This window comes from Parasteatoda tepidariorum, chromosome 4, assembly GCF_982258835.1.
Source record: "Parasteatoda tepidariorum strain Cologne lab strain chromosome 4, Ptep-v5.0, whole genome shotgun sequence".
Taxonomy (NCBI): domain Eukaryota; kingdom Metazoa; phylum Arthropoda; class Arachnida; order Araneae; family Theridiidae; genus Parasteatoda; species Parasteatoda tepidariorum.
Window position 1 is genome coordinate 89,917,867 of NC_141758.1, and position 21,478 is coordinate 89,939,344.

The 21,478-nt window shown below is 27.8% G+C and overlaps 1 protein-coding gene and 1 long non-coding RNA gene across 3 annotated transcripts; both read right to left on the reverse strand.

Moving 5' to 3' along the window:
* Window positions 1–1,983: 1,983 nt before the first annotated feature.
* Window positions 1,984–12,459, reverse strand: eIF5 (eukaryotic translation initiation factor 5). Its single transcript, XM_016072864.4, has 10 exons — window positions 12,320–12,459; window positions 10,613–10,694; window positions 10,011–10,183; window positions 9,050–9,166; window positions 7,846–7,992; window positions 6,437–6,589; window positions 5,296–5,457; window positions 5,045–5,209; window positions 4,462–4,599; window positions 1,984–2,450 (listed from the first exon to the last, which is right to left on the reverse strand). The coding sequence occupies exons 1-10, from the start codon at window positions 12,392–12,394 to the stop codon at window positions 2,325–2,327; spliced, it is 1,338 nt and encodes a 445-aa protein (XP_015928350.1). The 5' UTR covers window positions 12,395–12,459; the 3' UTR covers window positions 1,984–2,324.
* Window positions 12,391–20,361, reverse strand: LOC147812016 (uncharacterized). Of its 2 annotated transcripts, none has more exons than XR_015433195.1 (5): window positions 20,252–20,361; window positions 19,990–20,096; window positions 15,563–15,692; window positions 14,810–14,835; window positions 12,391–12,583 (listed from the first exon to the last, which is right to left on the reverse strand). It is a non-coding gene; the product is annotated as an uncharacterized LOC147812016 (long non-coding RNA). The 2 variants fall into 2 exon arrangements; XR_015433196.1 differs by lacking the exon at window positions 20,252–20,361 and adding an exon at window positions 20,189–20,248.
* Between the last annotated feature and the right edge of the window lie 1,117 nt (window positions 20,362–21,478).

Below are 21,478 nucleotides of genomic sequence, written 5' to 3' on the forward strand. Positions count from 1 at the left end.
ACATGCGGAAGGATTAGCAGCTAGGACGTAGTTTGAATTTTCTGTCTTTCTTTGAAAATCGTAAATAAATATAATAATTTGACTTCAACGACTGAATTTTTTTTAAAAAAACGGGATATTTATAAATAAATAAATAAAAAAAACGAAACTTTTAGAGAATCTGAGTTTTTGTTAAAAAGGCTGAAATTCGAGAGAAAAAACCGAAAAAAATCTCATCCCTGTATAAAGGTCAACCAGTTTTATCCCAAGGAAATGATTTTTAGAGAAACTTAAGAGAGGAATGAGGACTTCAATAATTTCGCTCCGCGGAAAATTAAATTCCTCATAAAATATTTTAACTTGTGCAAAAAAAAAAAAAAAAATTTCGGCGGAAATTAGCGGGAAAAATGGAAAAATCTGAGAAAAAGCGGAAATCTGCGGAAGAATCTCATCCCTGTAATTTGTTGCTTCGCATGTTTCTCATCTCGCCACTTTACAAGATCAGTTTGAATCTTCGCAGAGTAAAGAGGAGCATAATTTAAATTCTTTAATTAGTTAAAATTTCGAAAAGAAAAAGTTATTTCTATGAGAGTCAAATAGCCGTGAACAAGTAAGCTTTCACGAGACTCGCAATCATTTTCTTAATAAATCATTTTTGTATTACTTTCATAACAATTCAATAGTTTTGTTGCTTCTTGTGAAATATCTTTTTATATATATACAGATATCCTTCACAAGTAGTCAAATCAGCATCACCCCAATATTGGTGACGCAGCCTGATCAGAAACTTTGCTGTCACCCAAATATGGGTAACATGGCAGTCAACGTGTTAAATTATATGCTGCTAGAACTCCCTGAAAGTAGAGGTAGCACTTTTTTCTGCAGAACATGACTGCTTGCACTGGCTCAATTAAATTACCCTTTCCTGCGCATACAAGATTTCGAATGCTATCCACACTTTTATTATCTATTTTTCTATTGATGTTTTACAATTCAATTCTGAACACTGAATGCGGACAAAAATTTAAAAAATCGAAAGATTACCAACTCAGTTGATTGTGACTTTTTGTTGTTGTGTGATAAGCATTATAACTCTATAAATTTACCCTTTCAGAAACTATTAAGTTAAATACAATTAATTTTGCCTTTTCTCAGCACAAAGGTTTTTATAGAAATTTTTCTTTTAAAATGACAGTCAGAAAAAATTTATAAAAAGTTAACCATTTAAGAATATTTCCATAAGATAAAAAATTAAGATTCCAGATAATCTGTGTCACATTTAATACAACGTTAGCAGTGGTTGTCATACTAATCACACTCTATCCTTAATCTGCAAAGCCTCACAAAAAATAGTCACCCCACCCAAAAAATGCGTAATTCTGCACTTTATTTTCATTTTTCTTTGTCAGTGGTTACTTTATAAATCAAACATACCAGAAATTTACACAGGGATAAATGACAATTATCTTTAAATTCTACAAAAACCTAATAACTTGAATGCAGACTTCATTCTACAGCAGGAAAGAACTCTTAGCATATTTCAGTTTTTAAATAACAAGGAAGTATTTAAAGTTATTATATAACTTAAAATATAATGAATTTAAAGTTTTGAAACTAATTTTCTTCCTATAAGTCTTATGACCATCTTCTCACATCATACTTATAAAATGCTGCGATCTAAATTTTTTTTTTAACCGGAAGATCACTAAAAATTTTGAAGAAAAAAAATTAAGATCTGAAATCACTTATGTAAAAATTAGGGAAGTATATTATTTATAAATGTTACTATTTTTCGCTTTTGATAAGACAATTTGTCCCTGCAGCAGGTAATATATCAACCCTGAATTGTTTTCACAATTTATATCATATAAAGAATAAAAATACTTTTCATAAGTATCTTGTGTTACAAGTTTCAAAACCAAGTTATAATTTATTAATATTAAAGTTAGTTTTTATAAGATATGCATATAGAGTACAGTAAAAAGAAAAATTAACAAGTCAATATACATTTGTTGCTGATTTATTTAAGCTCCTTTTTTACACCATTACAAAATACAATGAAAAAAAAAATGACTAAATATTTCATCCTAAAACAAAAAGGGGTAAAGATGTTTTGTGATACCCCTAGATTTTCTCATGGAAGAAAATCAAATTACAAATATGTAGTTCCAAAAAAGCTAGACAAAAACAATTTTTAAAACGCAGAAAGTCTGAAAAAGCATATTCCTCATCGGGATGCATTGGGTAACAAGGTATGATACAATTAAAACAAAGAAAAGAATATCACAAATATCAATGTATATGTGCTAGACATAGAATTAGCAAAAAAAAAAAAAAAAAAAAGATTATATGGCATCTATATCCAAATCATCATCCTCATTATCAGCGGCAGAGACTTCTTTCTTTACAGGTTTAGGTGCCTCTTTTTCCACACTTATTGATGTGCTGATGTGACGATCAGAATAAACAACCTGTTTGGAAAAAGAATATAAATATATCATTCCAATTAAGAAAACCTCTGCCTTGGTATTCATTTCAGGTTAATTAAAACTCAATTCCAATATTGTCAATAAATTACACAGCAGAAAATGAGTATATAAGGAAATTTTTCAAAAAGAGATGGTTTGTATTCTCTTGCCAGATCACAAATAGTACTAATGAAAATAGTTTTTTTTTTTTTTTTACTTACAATTTTCTTAAGTACAAATCCCAAAAAACTTCAATAACAATTGATAATTAAATTTATTAATCACTTATATTTTTATTCCTATATTAATATTTATAGAAATAACAAATTATCAGATCAGTACAATGTTGTTCTTTATATTTCGTGAATACAGTGCACTCCCGATTATCCGGGTTTATCACCGGTACAGGTCGCACTGACAATCAAAAAGCATGGATAGTCCGAAAACTCCTTTAAAGAAAAAATCAATATCAGTACAAAAAATATAAAAATTACTGACATTTGCATGCTGTATAACATCAAACTAGGAATTTTCCTTTTAAAAAAATGTGTAATGCGTCTTCGTCATATATTGATACACATGTTTTACGAACCGCAGTAATGTCACCGTAATCAAATCCTCCCATATAATCTAATAAAATTTCCACAGAGCAGCAGAATGAGGAATTGTATTTCCCTCATTTACTATATCTTCTGCATCAGTTACTATCATCATTATTTTATTTAACAACATAATGATGTCTTCATCTGTCAAATACTGGAAGTCAAGTTCACATGCATCACTTTGAAAAAAAATCTACAAAATTTTCTTCGCCAAGAATTTTGAAACCTCAGATTTCTTTTGCTTGTTAGAGAATACTGAAATCGTATTTTTCTTGAACATCTGAAGAAGATTGTTCATCAAGCGACATGATCTTTCTCCAAGATCGAGATAAAGTAGACGATTTTACCAAAGACCAAGCTGCTGATATTCCATATACTTCAATCCAATAATAAATATTGCTTCCAAAAATTTGGTAGTGTTACAACTTCATGAATAAGATCTTTTTAATCTTGAAAATGTTTCTCTTTATATTTTTCATGTGACTCCGGAATGAGCACAGATAATCCGTGCACGGATAATCTGTACTGTAATTTGAAAAGTAATTGTACTACATCTTAATGATCTCTAATTAGTAACATTAAAAAATAAAAAGACAAAGAAATTTAAAATTTTGAAAATTTATGCCAATTATTTTATAAATAATTGAACTAAGAAAATTAAAAACTAAATTTTTTAAAAAAAAAATGACAGGGAAAACAGTTATAAGCTATGGAGTATTCAGTCTAATTTTAAATAAATATTTTTTTAATTGCTTACAATAATTTTTAATTGTAAAATACTGTCAGCATAATTTTAAAAACTTAAGTCACCGCATTCGAATGACAGATTTCCTTCAACCAGATATTCGACACCAGAATGCTCAGTCATTCTACTTTTTTGTTTTACAATATATTTTTTTAAAATTAGCCTAGCAAATACAAAAAAACTACTTGTGGTTACAATTACAGCTTTTTATCTTATAAAGAAAAGGCTTCTTCCAAGTAAGGACAATTTATAAGGTCAGGGGTCTGTCCAGACCGAATTTACTACCGTTTAGCGGTACCTTCACAAATTCAACTTCAGGAAAAAAGGGTAGTTTCACAAAATACTTTTTCTTAAAATTTTTTTGTATTCCTTAAGAAATGATAAATCTATATTCTTGCCATATTTTTGTGTTGGATTTTTATATATATTTTTTAATTTTTCACAAATTATGTCTAAATTTTTACAAAATAGGTACCTCTCAGAAAAACCTAGACAGACCCCTGACCTTGGTGTAGACGAAAGACTTAATCTTAACATGTATAATCATTCCATTAATAATTTCCAAGAATCTTTTGTTTTACTGAAGAGAACTAAGTTCATTAAGAGAAGTATAAACAAACAGATCTAAAGTTTATCTACTTCAAAATTTTAAAAGAAAATTAAGTACCTCAACTGCTTCTTCATCATCATCCTCATCACTGTCTCCAGACTCCTCTTCCTCAGCCTCTTGAAGCCATTTAATAAAAGGTTTTGCCTTATCATGAATTTCTTGAGCTACATCCTTATTTACATATTTTTTGGACACCTACAAGAATAAAAAATAACTTTAACACAGTCACTTAACATTGTTGCTGAGAGAAAAAATTTTATCCACATAAACTATTTATTATATAAATTCAAAGTTATGCCCTTTCTGATATGAGGAATCCAGTGGTTTTGGTTACATAAAAAGGAGATATTAAAGAAGATGACAATTGAATAAAATACTAAATTGGTCTATTTAAGCTCAAAATTGATGCTATAATCCAAATAAAGTTTCTTTTAGTTAACATGAGCCCTATGATAAATGTTACCATACAAAATGCTGAAGAGTTTATTGGCCAAAAAAGAATCTGTATAATTATATTTACTACTTGCTAATGAAATGTAAGACTTTTGTATCGATTAACAAAATTTTTTCACTTAAATTAGGTAACAAAAAGAATACTATGCTGTGTTTAGAGCTGAAATACAAAGTAGACAATTTTTACCTTCTGCGACCAATCTATTAACACTTCTTCCTCCAAAATGTCAGTATCATAAAATGCTTTCAAAATGTGTGGAACCTTGACAATTAAGTTATCTTTATGCAAATTGATTACTTGTTCCAATCCACCCATCAAATATTTTTGGGCTTTTTGACTCCCATGGGTAAACTAAAGAAAGAAAAAAACATTTAGCACTCACCCAAGCAAATTAACTCTTAATAACAACCAAAATAACACTAAAAATAAAAACTTACTCTTAAAAACAAAAGTCTGTGAGTTTTAACTTCTTGAATGATGTGCTCCCCAAGCAACAATTCACACAAGACTAACACAGCCTTATCTTTAATATCAAGTCTCTCAGCCTCACCAACCAATTCTTTTTGCAGGTTTTCAATGGTTCCAGTTTCTTTATGTTTCTAAAAAAAACACAAAGGAAATTAAATTTTAACCTCTCAAAAGATTTTATTTATTTTTTTACTTAAAGAATTAAAATCATTATTGAGGATGAATATCAGAGATTTAGAAAAATATGGGAAATGTTGCTGCATAATTCATTAGAATGCTTCATCACATAAATTAGTGGCATTAGTGCTAAACCATATCTCTACCTAAAAAGTTATGAATGGACCTGCACCATTTTTAGTTCATTTTCTGAGGTTTCACAATGTAATAGTTAAAAGCACCACACTTAATTAAATTCTTAAACCACTTAACTAAAGATTCTTTCCAAGTTGAACATGAAATTTTAAAATGTACAGAATTTATAAATTCTCAAAAGGCCACAATTTAATGAATATGTTATTGAATGCTGTTATTACTACTAAGCTTAATAACAGCAATTATAAAAATGTTTCACAATTACTATTTAAAGACAGTAAGAAGTGTTTAAAATACAGAGAATGAAACAGCCCAGATTTATAGGGACGTGCGTACTTTCATATATATATACAGTAGGGAACCGATTATCCGGAACGATCGGGACCATTGCTATTCCGGATAACTGATTTTTCCGGTTTTCTGAATCGCTACAAAAAGCCGTTTGTTTATTGTTAAACCCAACAAAAAAAATGTTTTTTTGAAAATAATCTTAAAAAGAAGAATAAACGATGAAGGAATACACTAATAATTATTTCCAAAATGATGGTAAGGTAAACATCTTTCAAAAAAGAAAAAAAAATCCTAAAATCTTATGAGGAAAAAAATTTTTTTTTTAAAAAATGGCTCAAAAATGTATCGAATTTCGTTCCGGTTTTTTGGTTTTCCGGTTTTCTGATTTCCGGATAACGGGTTCTGTACTGTACATATATAGCACAATAAAAACAAAAAGGATAAAAACGAAAAGGATCTCTATATTTTTAACTTTATAATATATATAAAATGGTATATCAATTGTACCTTAACAAATTCGTAGAATAAATCTAGTCTTTCTTGGGGGGATTTTTCTAAATCATCGTTGAGCATTAGAGTTTTAGCTCCGGTTGTTAAACTCTCCATGCGCCTAGCTACAGATTCAGCATCAGTGCCGTCACACCAATCATCATCGTCATCCTATAAAATGAAAGTTTTATTTATTATCTTCATGATAATCAGAATTCAATTTCCATAACAAATTTCCTTAGTAGAATCTATTCCTAACTTTCACAACACCACCAAAACCATAGATATGTATACAAAGGTTTAGCTAATATAATAGAACAATTTGCTACTACTGAATTCACGATCATATTGGTAAATTAGAAATATAGGCTTTAAACATTTTTGAGATAAAAATCTCACATATTATACAAACTATTATGAAAGCTTCAAAGGAAAGATTTCTAATTATTCCAATATTTATTTACAATGTCCAATTATTCCATAATTTCCAATAACTGTCACTGAAATGTCCCCTTATTAGCATTGAACCACTATCTTAAAACATATTTTAAGTGAAAAACCAATTCAATTATTCATTCCCTACTAGTCTTAAAGCAAGAGATATTGGAAAAACGCTACGTTAGCGGATCCAGATTATTTTTTTACTAAATAAGGTACAAAAAACTCATTAAAGCCATTAATACTAAAATTTTAATGGTTTCAGAAAATAAAATGGAAGAAGAAAAAAAAAGAACTTTACGCCTCTAGAATATTGAAGTTTATTTTAATGGCAAAAAAAAGCCCAGGTACGGAATTATTAAAAAATAAAAACAGTTTTTATTTTTCTGATGATTTTGCTTGAGTTTCTTTTCTAAATTTGTTATTTGTATTTCCTGTTTTTTCCTGGACTTCAATACAAAACCATCGGGGTACTGTGGGAGTTAATTTAGGCATTTGCTTCTCCCTCAATTAGAAATGGCTTTGTTCTTTGGCTACCGGGGCCGGTACCCCCTGAAGACGTCGGCTTCGGTGCTCATATTTTTATTTCCTTCATTTCCATTACTCCTAAATAATACATTTCTCTATAGTTTTTAAAGCATAGTGAGTGACTGACGTAATATTTTTTTAAAAAAACTTATGCATAAAAATTTTGTTGTTACTCTTACAGATTCTCCTTACTAGTCGAATTCTCCGGATTCTGTTTTGACAAGAAAAAAAGCTATGTCAATTTTCTTCAGATAAGACCAGTGGGCCAAAATATAGCGAAAAGGACTTTTTAGAGGGGATTATTCGAACTGAAATTTAGTAGAAATTTTTTTGAATCACAAAAATATTGCTATATACAAAAATATAAAAGAGTTTCTTATAAAAACCTAGCTATGCTGGAACGGATTTAACATTGTACCAAGTATAACTGATTTTAAAACAAAAGGTGCCAAGTAGTATACCTTTTCTGGTGATCCATTCTCCATGTCTGAATCATGATTTGGACTATGGGAACCACTATCATCACCATTCTGTTGCTTTTTGGGAGTTTTCTCATCCTTACTTTTTCTTTTGCCTTTCTTGGTTGAACCAGTGGTTTTAGTTGGATCCTGAAACACATCCAATAGTTGTAACATTTTTTTTCCTTTTTTTTTTTTTTTTGAAAAAAAAAAAAAGAGCACTTCAGGGTCAGAATAATTTCAGAGATCCAATTATTAAGTGTTTTTTACCCTTTCAAGCAAATACAAATCAATCACTGCAATTTTTAAACAAGAAAATAGAATTCTAAATTTTAAACCAAACCCATAAAAGTAATGTTTTCAAGTTATAAACTGACATTGTAAAAAATATTTCTTCCTATATTAAAAATATGTAAGAAGTAAATTTGAAGTAAAACCTTTTAAATTAAGAGGGGACTGCGATATTTCATGCAATTAAATGAAATTTTTGCTTGGAATTTTCTCTTTTCCCCCTCTAGCTATTTCACATAACTTAGAAGTGTAGCTGGTGTTTTTCTGTTATGATTAAGAGAACATTTTGCCATTTGCAAGGTCCTGTAGCCACTAATTCAATCAATGATTGTTAGGCACTTAATTTAAAGTTAAGAATATTTTCTTGAAAAATATAAAATTCCATTAAATTTTAAAATGCATGTAACTATGCACACTGAAAAAAAAAAATTCTTGTTTTCAACTATTTTATGATTTATTCCCAATGAATTTGCTTCAATTTGCTACTAATTTGAAAACTGCTTAACCACTATCTTTAAAATTGGATTTATATTTTAGGTAAAGTGGGATAATTTTCCTGAGGAAAAAAATAAATAAAAACATAATGCAAGTAATTCCAGATAGAATTCATAGATTTACATAAAGCAAGTCCACAAGATTAAAGATCTTAATACAACTAGAGAAAACAAGATTTACTATCCTTAATAATTAAAATTAAAAAACTTAATCCATAATTAAACACATTAAAACTTTCTATCTAAAGATTAAATATCCCATTAAATTAATTTCTCACATACAAAGAAAATGTTAAATTAGTCAGATCAGGGTCTTCGTGGATCATCTCAATGTCTTCAGGAATGAATTTTAAAAATTAAAATAAATAATATAAGCACACAATTTGTGTAGGATACATAAAATTATAAGAAAATGTACTCACTTGTCCAGGTGGATTCTTAAGAATAAATGTAGTTAACTTGTGAGTTGAGTCAAGTTGTCCACTATAACCACAAGCAATGCATTTTGTGTTTATCACACCTTTCTTCGGGAGGACATTCTACATTTAAAAAAAGGAGGCATTAATTAAACAGACAACATAAATCTTAAGCATTTACATATTCACAAGATAAGATTGATGGTAAAAGAATGAACTTAAATATATATGAATAAATGAAACTTAAAAAAACTAGCAATATCTTATATTATTAATTCATAAACAAAGCAAATAGTTTAGGTTCAGATCAAAAAAAAAAAAAAAAGATACAAAATATAAGTTTCAAATTTAATTTTATGTTTTTCATGTGCTCAATTATATCCAAGGTTGCATACAGAAAACTTTATGTGTGTGTGTGTGATATCCAACTTAAGAGACTATTTAAAAACAAAACAGGGTGCATAGTCAGATATTTTTAAAAAAATAAGTATATTTATTTTTTAAGCATACAAAAAATATTCGTAATCATTATCCAAAAAATAAGGATTTTTGCAGTAATAAAAAATTTTTATATCGTTAAAAAATCTTAATTTGTAATTAAAATCAATAAAATTCAAAAACATTTTCTAAAACTTTACATAATCATGATAAAATAACTAGTTTCTGATAAATATTGCAGAGAAAATTGGGAAAGTTTTTGTAATACGGAAAAGACAATTGATACGGAAAAGACAATTGATACGGCAAAGAAAAAATCTCTTTTTAAAAGATAGAAAATTAGGCACTTTCTACAAATCCCGAATAAAAAAAAGCATCTTTAAGGGCTTTTAAAAAATTTAAATCAAAAATAAGCACATTTAGGCACTTTTTAAAAATGCTACACAACCTAACAAAATAATCGCTCTTTTAGTTCATTAAAATTTATAACAAGACAGCAGTTTATAAGAAAATTATCGAAGTTACTTACCAAAACAGTTTCCGGATTATCGCAAGAAGGACACAAAACAAATTTCTTGATAAACCCATCCAAGAGATCCTGTAGCTTTGCAGCTTCGTGAGAACCATTAACAATATAACGCTCATTTTTCAAGTCAAACTGTGTTTGAGCACCAAGTTCACATCCAAAATATTTGGTTGGGTCTAAAATAAAATAAAAATAAGTGTTTTTATACAGGAAAAAATCACTAAGTTCCAAAGGCTAAGCAGTCAACAAAAATTCTACACATGTGTCGATTTGATGTCAAATAATACCTCATAAATAACAATGCATTTTATCTTGTTAAAATATTATTAAAACAAAATAATTGTTTTGCTTTTTTAACAAAACTGATTTTGTAACAAATTAATCTTAAGCAATCTAGAATTCTAAATTTTTAGAAAGCAACAAATTAGGTTTTTTTCTTTTGCTGTTTCAAGAGTTACAGAATGAAAACTTTCAGAAAAAAAAAAATATATACCTAATTAAGCATGGAGCTAACAGTGAGTTGAAAAAAGTTAAATAGTTAATAAAGTCAGTCAAGTACTTATACTAAGAAATTAAATTTATTAACTACAGAAATGAGAACTTACATGTTGGAGGTCTATTCAAGGCCTTAGCTACTTCAACCATATTTACCACTACAGTCTTAATGCCATTGCCCTTTCCTTCCACCTATATCAAATATTCAAAATTAATAAATAAAAATCTAAAACAAGAACTACAAAAATATTAAAGCAAAGGATAAGATTATAAACTCATCACTAAAATAGAAGTCTTACAATTATTTTAAAACGAAATTTTTTTTTCATTATTTACCTAAATGGAGAAATTTGAGAACATACGGCAGTGTTTTCATCATAGAAAAAAAATGGGTGAGAATTTCTCACCCTTTCTCAGAAACAGGGTGAGATTTCAAAAAGTTAAGTGAGATTTCTAAAAACTGAAAAAAACACAAAAACTCTTGGAAAAAAAAATCATTTTTTTAATTATGGCCCATTTTTAACGTCTTTTATTTTTTAAAGCATTGAATATTTTAGCTGTATCATTATAGAAGATTTTGCCTTTACAAGGTATTTTTCCATCTTACATTAGTGCATTAAAAATTTGAAGGTCATACATGAAGAAACCTTACGGTAAACAAGTGGTTGCAGAGAAATGTGTTCTGAAAGGGGTTGTGTTCTGTTGTTGGAAAAGGTTCTGGACAATACTGGTAAATAGGGAAGCTAGATAACGAGGCAGACGTTGAAAATAATGAAAGATCAAGGAAAAAAAGTGAAACGGGTTTTATTCTAAATGGCGTAATTCGAAGCCTTTTCCAAAATGCGAGAAATTCGCGAATTTTGAAATTAATTTATAGAATGCGCGAATTTCTCGCGGTAATCATTTTTAAATGCGAGAACAGAAAAAAATATGCGAGATTCTCGCTTTCTCGCGCTGTAGTGAAAACACTGATACGGGTAAACAGGAGATAGTCGTAAAATACAGGAGTTTTTGTTAAAAAACAGCAGGTATGAGTTTATTTAATCTGGAAGCATTTTTACATGGCTAATGTTTCAACCGATGTTTAATTGCCAGTTTTAAAATATATTTAATTTTTCCGATCTGATAATGCAAGATAATATCATGAATTTTTTCAAAAATAATTTTAGTTGTTGTTTGAATTAAATTTGATTTAGGATATATTCAATAAAATTATATAAATTCTACTATCTAAATTTAATTTTATTTAAATTCCTGAGCTGACACTATCATGTATTAATATAATACTATTTCATATTTAGAGTATTATGCAATGATTCTGACAAAATCATGATTCTTACTGACTCATGGCTCGAAAAAAATTACGGGTAATAATAATTATTTAAATGAGGAATTTTTGATTGAATATTTATATAGTTAACTTAAAGGAAAGTTTTAACTCATGTAAAGTGAATATGCTTCTGCAATAAACAGCTTTTGAGTACACACATGAAAGTCTTGGGACAATATGACAAGCCACATTTTCAATCAATTTCAATGACAAGACAATATGACAAGCCACATTGTTCAGGACAGGATTTTTTCCAAACAGGAAATAAGATGTTTCTGTATATCCTGCTGCCAACAAGTAATTTAAATAATAAAATTTTGAAAACAAAACTAAAGAACAATTTTGATTAAAGAACTTCGCTTAAGAAAATTGGCTTATCACCATCGTCATCCTCTTCAGTCTTTCATATAAAAGTATATAATAAATTACATATTACTTAAAAGTTGCAATAATAAATTATAAATAATGAGAGAAAAAACATAATTACCTTGGCAAGGAGCTTTGGCATCTTATAGCGGTAAAATTGGTCAGAAAGACTACGATTGACGTTGATGTTACTCATGATTAAAACTGAAATTAATTAGTGGAGGGATCAAAAAGCTTTTTTAGAATGTGGGTAGAGAAAGAAGTGCAAGAAACTGGCCTGCCAGATTCCCTGCTTGCTGTCAAGAACAGATTGCTGGGAGATGAGGCTGAGGAGATGGAAAGTCACGATCTGAATGGCCGTAATTTTTGATGGTTACAAAGCACCCTAAAACATGACCCACACATTCAGAAAAACATTCTCTAACATGCTGGACAACAAAAATTATTTTATTATTTCACTAGATACACTTCCAAGAGAAAATTTAAAAAAAGTTAATATTTAAAGCACTGAAACAAAACAAAATATTCCACTTGTTGGCCCCTGTAATATTTTTTAGTTTATCATTACTAGTTATCAAAACATTATTAAAGTTGAATGTTACCCATGGAACTATTTAGTTGATATTTCCTCGAGAATACAATTTTATGGCTCCTTAATTTTCAGCTTTTTATTTCAATTTTGCAAACAATTCTTTGATATTTTTTTTCATTAATTTATTAACATTTTCAACTGATTATCAAAGTATTAAATGTTTAACTTGAATTAAAATTTTATAATATGGTTAATCCCTAAATTAAACATTTTATGAAAATTTAGAAAATATTGAATATTAATCAAAGTATAAGACATTTAACGGGACATAAAGCTCTACACATTTTTTATTATATTTCAATAATTTGGTAAATTAAGGGTTAGTATAGTTAAAAGTTTTAAAGCAATCTATTTTAACATAATATTTAACTCAAAAAAGTTTGAATTTTAATGAGGTTAAAGATCTTCAATAATAAAAGCAAATTAACAATGAGCATTAAATTTAAAATATAAAAACAATTTAAGGAGTAATATTACATAAAACTGATACTTCAGATATAATTGAAAGTGCAACTTCTAAAAATTTGAAGTCTATGAGTATCAAAAAACAATTACAGCAATCACTTTTTAAAAATTTAACAATTTTGTAAATAATTATATTTACCAAAATAATTTTAAAAAAATTATAACAATTCATATAATGACTAACATATGTATCACAATCATTCACCACTGATTTATTTAGGAATACAATTTAGTTTTCAATTATTGTATTCTTATTTCCATTAAGGCACTTTTTTACTTTACAATACAAACAAAATGGAATATTCATGTCAGGTAAACTCAAAGAGTATTACAGCCAGAGTCACTGACCTTAATTTTTATAGTTAGCAGTAAAGTGACCATTGTTTTATTGTCTAATTTTTTCAGTGTCCTGTTGCGCAATCAAAATATGGTCTATGGATTATAAAGCTACGATAGAGCGAGAGGAGCTAAGGAAAGACCTTTCAAATTCTAAATGTGATTACCTAGTCTGGAATCCACTCAGATATTTTAAGGTTAACTATTTGCTTAGATGTTTTTTAATCTGGCTGCAATTTCACGATAAATTAAGAATTTTAAAATTTATTTAGATGTGATGAACAGAATCTTAGTATGTCTGCTGTGTGACTAATTTTTAATTAGAGACATACTGTGTTCTGAAAAGAGCCCTAGAATGTTGACTTTGCTGTGTTAAGTGAATTTGTTGAATGTGAAAGGATTTAATGACTGGAGTTAAATTTTTATTGCTGTGCATCTGCTAAAGCAATGATTAAAGATTGGTATAATTTTAAGTGTTTTGAAGAAATAGTATCCACGCTATATAAATGAGTAAGTGTTTATTAATGGGGCTCACGTCAGTATGATGACAATTGTCGCTGTACTGACAATGTTCAACGAATGTAGCTAAGATCATATCGCTGCTTTAAAACTAAAACGACACATCTGCAGGCATTACACGTTTGCAAGATGTGTCGTTTTAGTTTTGAACCAGCGATATGTACGGAAGAAAGAATTGTCGCCTTGGGAGTTACAAAATAGTAACGAAAGTAGTTTTTTCTTTGAATTGAAATTTATGCATTTACATCATTCATTACTTAATGAAATTGGCCTATAAATTAAAACACAACTTTAGACTTCATACTAAATCAGGGGTCTGTCCAGGACAAATTTACTGCCGTTTAGCAATACCTTTACAAATTTAACTTTAGGAAAAACGGTAGTTTCACAAAATACTTTTTCTTAAAATTTTATTTTTGTATCTATTAAGAAATGATAAATCCATATTTTTGTGTTGATTTTTTAATATAAGTTTTAATTTTCACAAATTATGTCTAAATTTTCACAAAATAGGTACCTCTCAGAAAAACCTAGACAGACCCCTATAAATTTATAACACTTCATTAGACTTTCGAAAGACTTGAAACAAAAGAAATAAGTTAAACAAGAAAAATAAATACAACAAGGATTAATATGATTGATACATTAATTCATGTGGCAAAAAAATTAAAATCTATGAAGACTAATAAATTTACTTACTGTTAGGCAGGAGTATTAAATTTCCCCTACAAGAGCCAAAAATGGATAAAATTCATTAAAATAAAATATTTATCCGTGATGGGTACCTTTGTATTAGAACAATTTTTTTATTTGCCAAATAAAAAATTCAAAATCAAAAAAATTCAAAATCTGGTTAAATGGAATAACTACAATGAGGCAAATAGAAAAACACACCAATTTCTAATACACAAGCACCACTATTTAAAAACACCCACACATACAAACTTAAAATTTGAAGCCAACACTTTTCAAAATCTGAATAATTACAAATGCATCTAAATATAAAAAACTTCAAACTACTTTTAGCTCTTTAAACTTATAAAATATTAAGTTAATTTAAACCGGATCCAATAACCATCTAGATATTTATTCTTTCAATTGAAATTATTAAAGACTTGTGGGTATGGTATCTAATTTTTTAATTCAGCTTTTTTTGGATATATTATTTTGGCACCAAATCAAAAAAGACCAAGGCTAAGATTTGATTTTTCTTTATCTTATTGCATTTTGTAAAGAGTCTGATAATTCACATCAGCTCTAATTTTTTTTTTAATAATCTACATTATCTCAGAAATAAACTAAAAGTTTTAAAAACTTAATACCCATTGTTGTAGGTAACTAATTACTTCATTGAATGTCTATACATATTTTTTGGAAACGAAATTACAATTGCAATTACCAAACTTAAAATTCTTGCTTATATAGTAATCCATCAAAAAAAAATTTAATTACCTTACAGCTTGCCAATTGATGTCCCACTGCTTTCGGCAATGCATAAACCTTTGTAATCCTATATTCGTCAAACTAGATGACACAAGAATGTCTTCTTGATAGTGAGCTGGATTTCCACGACCTAAGTGTTCTGAAAATTATAGAAAAAGTAAAAATAAAAATATGCAGTTAAGTACTTGAGTACTTAAGTCATCAATTTAAAAAATGATGTTTTGTGCTTAATGGTAAAACAACAAGTTCTAAAGTTATATTGTTAAATCTACCTCATAACTTTCAATCCTTAATAGGGCTAGGCGGCAAATTTAGCCTAGTTATCATTAACAGATGTGCATAATATAAATTAACACAATCCACGTCAAATTTGTTACCATCCACCACAGAAAAATTTATATCACTTATTATAATTAAGCAAAAACAGTCTTAGATTTTAGATATACATACCAGTCAACATTGGAGAAATAAAATAACGGAGATTTTACTAGCGACATTTTGACTATGCATAAAGTTCTGATACATCATTCATAATTTTGTAAGTCAGAAATAGAAATTCAAAATTTGAAATAATATAAGCACTTACATTTAGCAAATTAAAAAATATGTATATAAATCTTAATCTAATGAAAAATTTTTAAACCATTATTTATTCAAACTATAAACACTCAACATACTGCAGATATATTACTATTACATATAATAATTTTCATAAAAACTATTACATTTTCAAAAAATATAAATTTTTGAGCGAATTCCCTCAAAATTAGGTTTTGACAAAAGGGTTGAAACTAATTACAAGAAAATCATCAATTAATTGCTTACAAAAAGCTTTAAAATTCAGATTTTTAATTTGCAGAAAGTTTATATATCATAAAACTTATTTCAAATTATTTAAGCTATACATTTTAAGTTTAAGATATATTAGCACTTTTTAGCTGAAGAAAAAAAAGAAATATATAAATTTTTTGAAATATCCTTTATGACATACTAGTTAGTCTGCTTAAAACTTATATTAACCATTTAGATATTTTTTAAGTATATATGTTCAGTTACAAGAAATTAAATTTTGCCTACTAAGTTATATCATGAAATTTTCTTATATTTTTTTTTTTTCATTAAGAATACTTTTAAAGTAAGAAATACAGCAAGTTTAATTATTATGAAACTTAAAAATGATTGTATGAATTAATTATCATTTATAAGTTACAAAATTTAATATTAACCAACAGTTTAATTACTTCTGCTTAAATAATTAACAGTTTAATTTTATTTGAATATTAGATAAGAATGTTAAAAAAATAACTAAAATAACTTAAATATCTGGATGGATATTTCTGGATGGATTCTGGATGGTATTCAATAAAAATATACACATTTCCATAAAGTTTAAATTTAATAGATCTTAATTAATATGCATATTCTAGACTTTTTCCTAAAAAAAAATCTAGTAAGACTTTTTACTAAAAAAATCTAATAAGAATTTTTTCCTAAAAAAAATCCAGTAAGAATTTTTTCCTAAAAAAAAATCTAGTAAGACTTTTTGTGGCAATAACTTTATTGATCGACTCGTATTTAATCTTGAGATTTGACAAGATCAACAGTTTCAAGTAACCATATCTACTGACTGTATTCACACCTGTCAACTGATATGAAAAACAAGTGTACATTTTTTTCCTTCTTAAACCTATCACCTTTATTTCTAGTTCATTGGCTAAAATAGACCTCTTTGATTTTTAATGCTTGTAGACTGGTTTCAATACTATATATTTATAACTTTTTAACTTTATAATTTTATTTTTAATAAAAACATACTGCATTACAACATTCAGTTGTGTGGTATTACTATTCATTTACCTATTTATTTGATTGTGTAAGCATATTTTATGCATAAAACGAGATATGAAATAGACCTATTCCAGGGGTGATTGTGAGCCTTAGTCAAAATTTCGGAAAATTTCTTGAGTTAAAATAAAAAATAAAAAAAAAGTTTAAATTGAAAAAATCTTTTTTCCTTTTTCTCAATATTTCTCAGTTGACTTAAAATATATTTAAAATTACACATACCTATGAGGACCAGGAGAAATAATTAAAATTTACAAATATGTCTCTTTCTCGAGTTTATGATTATAATAACTATTTACTGATAAAAAATGAATGTTAATCATGAAAGTTTAAAGTATCTCTCCGGCTCTCCCTTACAAACAAATAAAATAAACTGCTTTTTAAAGTTCGACCTTTGAAAATTTGATTTCCGGAAACTTCTGTGATCAATGATTTTTTTAAACGTCTGGACCTTCGATCTCCGGAAACTTCCGGAGCACAATCAGCCCAGCTATTCTTAAAGACTTTTTCTAACTTATATATCATAACTATTAAACTAATTACAGCTAAAAACTGAAGTACAGCATTTCAAATGTGAAGGCAACAGTTAATTGTGGAAAAAACCAGCCACGAAGAAATAGGTTTATTCCACCTCAAGTTGCAGAATTAGAAAAAAAAATTTCAAAACATGATCAAATATTATAAATTTTATCATTTCATAATTTTAATTTAGTAAAAATAATAGTATTTATTACCAACCTATTAAAACCTAATTTTAATACCAAGATAGATTGCATCATTTAATAAAAAGTTTCTAAGACAATGTTTGATCTGTGATTGTTTTAAGAGATCATGACTTAAATTTTGAGAGCTAAGATGTAGATATTAAAGAATCTTGTAAACAAATTCTCATTTTAATAAACAAAATATTAAGATGTGATTATGGCAGCCTGTCAAATTTGACCAAGACTGACAGAAAAAAAAAAATTTTAGGCTAAAAAAATTTAGCTTTAATAATGTTGTAAATTTACTACAAATCTGTACTAATACAGACTAGTTCTTACGTTCAAAAAATTTAAAAACTCCATTTTCTTTGAAGGACTTGGATTTTGATGAGTACTAGGTTGGATTTAAATCTCTAAAAGAGACTAAGATAAATAATTATCTGTGATTTCCCTCAAAAAGAGACTAAGATAACTATCTGTGATTTCCCTCAAGAAGAAACTAAGATAACTATCTGTGATTTCCCTCAAAAAGAGACTAAAATAAATATTTATAGATGAATCTTTGAGCCTTTATAAATTGTCTGAAACCTACAAAATTTTCAAAGTTAAACACAAGATTGTTTAAATAAAAGTGTTGGAAAAGTTAAACGCATACGTTGGAGTCCTAAACTTTTTTCCAATATCAGTTATTAAAGGCACTAAATTACAACTGAAACCTACAAGATAAGACATTTTAAGATGCTCTTAGTCAAAACAGACACTCTACTTGCAGTTAAGATTATCAGAAACTTTAATTCTTAAAAAAACTTGAATAATCTAATTAAGTAATTTTCACTAATAATTTAAACAAAAGAATAAGAAATTTATTCATTAAACATAACACATAGTCTACAAAATTCAAATAGTAAAGAAAATAAATCATTAACTGCTAAAAGAATATTCTTAAAAAATCTCTTTTTTTATTAATTAACAATCTTCAATATAATCAAGAGTAAAATGCAAATGCACAAACAATATGAAGTTGAAACATATGACTAAATGTAAACATATAATCAATAGTAAATATCCTCAATAAGATGAACTTATTTTAATACATCAGATAAGATTGAATGCGACCTAAATTAAGCAACAAAATTAACGACCACTATATTATAAAATTTAAGAGTAATTAATTTAAGAATAATAATTTGAAGGATAATTAATCTGGGTTAAAAATCTCAAGTTATAAGTTTTTCCTTTAATTGACTTTATTATTTAATATTAATTATATATTTATTACCCCTCATTTTATTATTAAAATTTTTAATTCAATCAAATTGTAAATGTTTAATTTCATTTGTATTTATATTTATAACTTTAAATAGGTGGCATTTAATATGTCCTAGTTTCTTAAAATAAATATTTGCATCTAACACTAACTTAATAGCTAAGAAATCCAGTTAAATTAATTATTAAAAACGATAATAAATTGTTCAAACAATATTTAAAATTATTACATATTGAATATATTTCCTCATTTCCGAGTACTTGAAGAGGAAATGCTTGAAAAAGGGAGATAAGAATAGAACATATGCTTTACAAAAAGGTCACGTCAACAAAGTGTATTGATTAAAATACCAATGAGGAGGATTCTTTTAAACAGTTTCTATTTATAAAAATAAAATTGGAAAATTTTAAAACTCAAAAAATTGCTACGATATAAAAATTCATCGCTCATGTCCACGTGTCACGATCAGGCTAGAACGAGAACTTATCAAACGGACGGTGGGAAAAATATCAAGGCTATTTAGGGCATTTTTTCCCTTCAGGCTTCTCTATAACAAGCTACAGTCATATATTGACCATTTGAGTTTAAAAAGAAAACAGTTCGAAATAATTATAACTTACCGATCAAACAAAATGAAGACGTCATATAAAACTGTGAATCTACGCAAATTTATCGATAAAATAACAGTAGCAGATATGGCGTCAACTGCTCTGTCGCAGTAAGATCCCTGAAATTACAAAAACAAAGAAATCAAAAATTAGTCGAAATAGAAATGGTTAAATTTTTGAAGTATAAATTCCAAAATTTCAATTTTTATACACAAAATTATTAATAGGAATTTAGTTATGCGTTGTAACAGCTAATTAATTTTGAACAACCTACCCCTAAAATGGAGAAAATGGAAATGATACAATCATGCGCAGAAGGGAATCATTTCGCGTGCTGGAGGAAGTAGTGCCAACTTTCCTAGAAAAAAAAATGAAAAATATTTATAGGAAAAAAGCATTTGTCAAATTTAAATTTTCTAAATAAAACGGGGTGGTCAAGCTGTCTGTGCGACAAAATACCACAACCAATCATTTCTCATATTTCCTAAGGAGCAATCGGAGGTATGGCAACCGTATTAGGCGAGAATATGCTCCATTTAACGTACTTTTCTTAGATTAAAATATAAATAATTATATCAAGCATGTGTGTCTGGTTTGAAGTTGTTAAAACTTTTCATTGAGAACTATCAACTGTGTTCTCCAAGTGCTCTTCATTTAACTCAATCCTAAGGTGAACAGTGTCCTTAGAAAACTAAAAAGCTGGAAGTAAAATTTCTAAAAGAGAGCTCCAAAACTCACCACTTTACCATTCCAAATTATTTTTTAAAAAAATCTGTTGGAGAATTTTTACGAAGAATTTCTGTTTTTCACCAAGATAACAGATTCCATTATTTCATTTCTCCTAACGAGTATATTCTAGGTTCTTTTAGGTGAAAACTTTCCACTTTACTTTCAACCATGCTATGCACAGTGGGAAAATCTAAAGATATTTGTGGATGGATATTTGTTTCTTTTGTCAGAATTCAAACCTAGTAAAATGAAAATTCTCGAATTTAATTGCTAATTGATCAGTTTGAAACACATCAAGCTAAGAATAATAAGAGGTAGAATTTTAAAATTCTTTCTACATTTACACAAATGTTAACACTGAGCCCTGATTCAAAAGAGCTCCCGAAAATTATTTTTCGCTAATTTCATGCTATATGGTCATGTTATATCTTTCTCTATGGAATGCCAGGCCTGGGTGGGCCCTGAGCTTCTCGAAGAGTCTTTTCCAAGTCCAGGCGTAGGCGTCTTTCCGTTAAACAACTTCCTACCAATTTTTGGTTTTCGAAATGTTCATATCTTTTTCGAGACAATCGATCCATCTCACTGAAGCAAGATCTGCCTCTTAGTTTAGTTCCAATAGGTTTGGCTAGAAATAGTTTCAGGTTGTTTCGATCTTCCAGCATTGTAACCAGATGCCCAACCTTTATTATTTTTCTAGATTTTTACGTATTTCACGTCATCAAGCTCTTTAAAGATTTTATATAACTCTAAAAATTTTTCACCTTCGCCATAA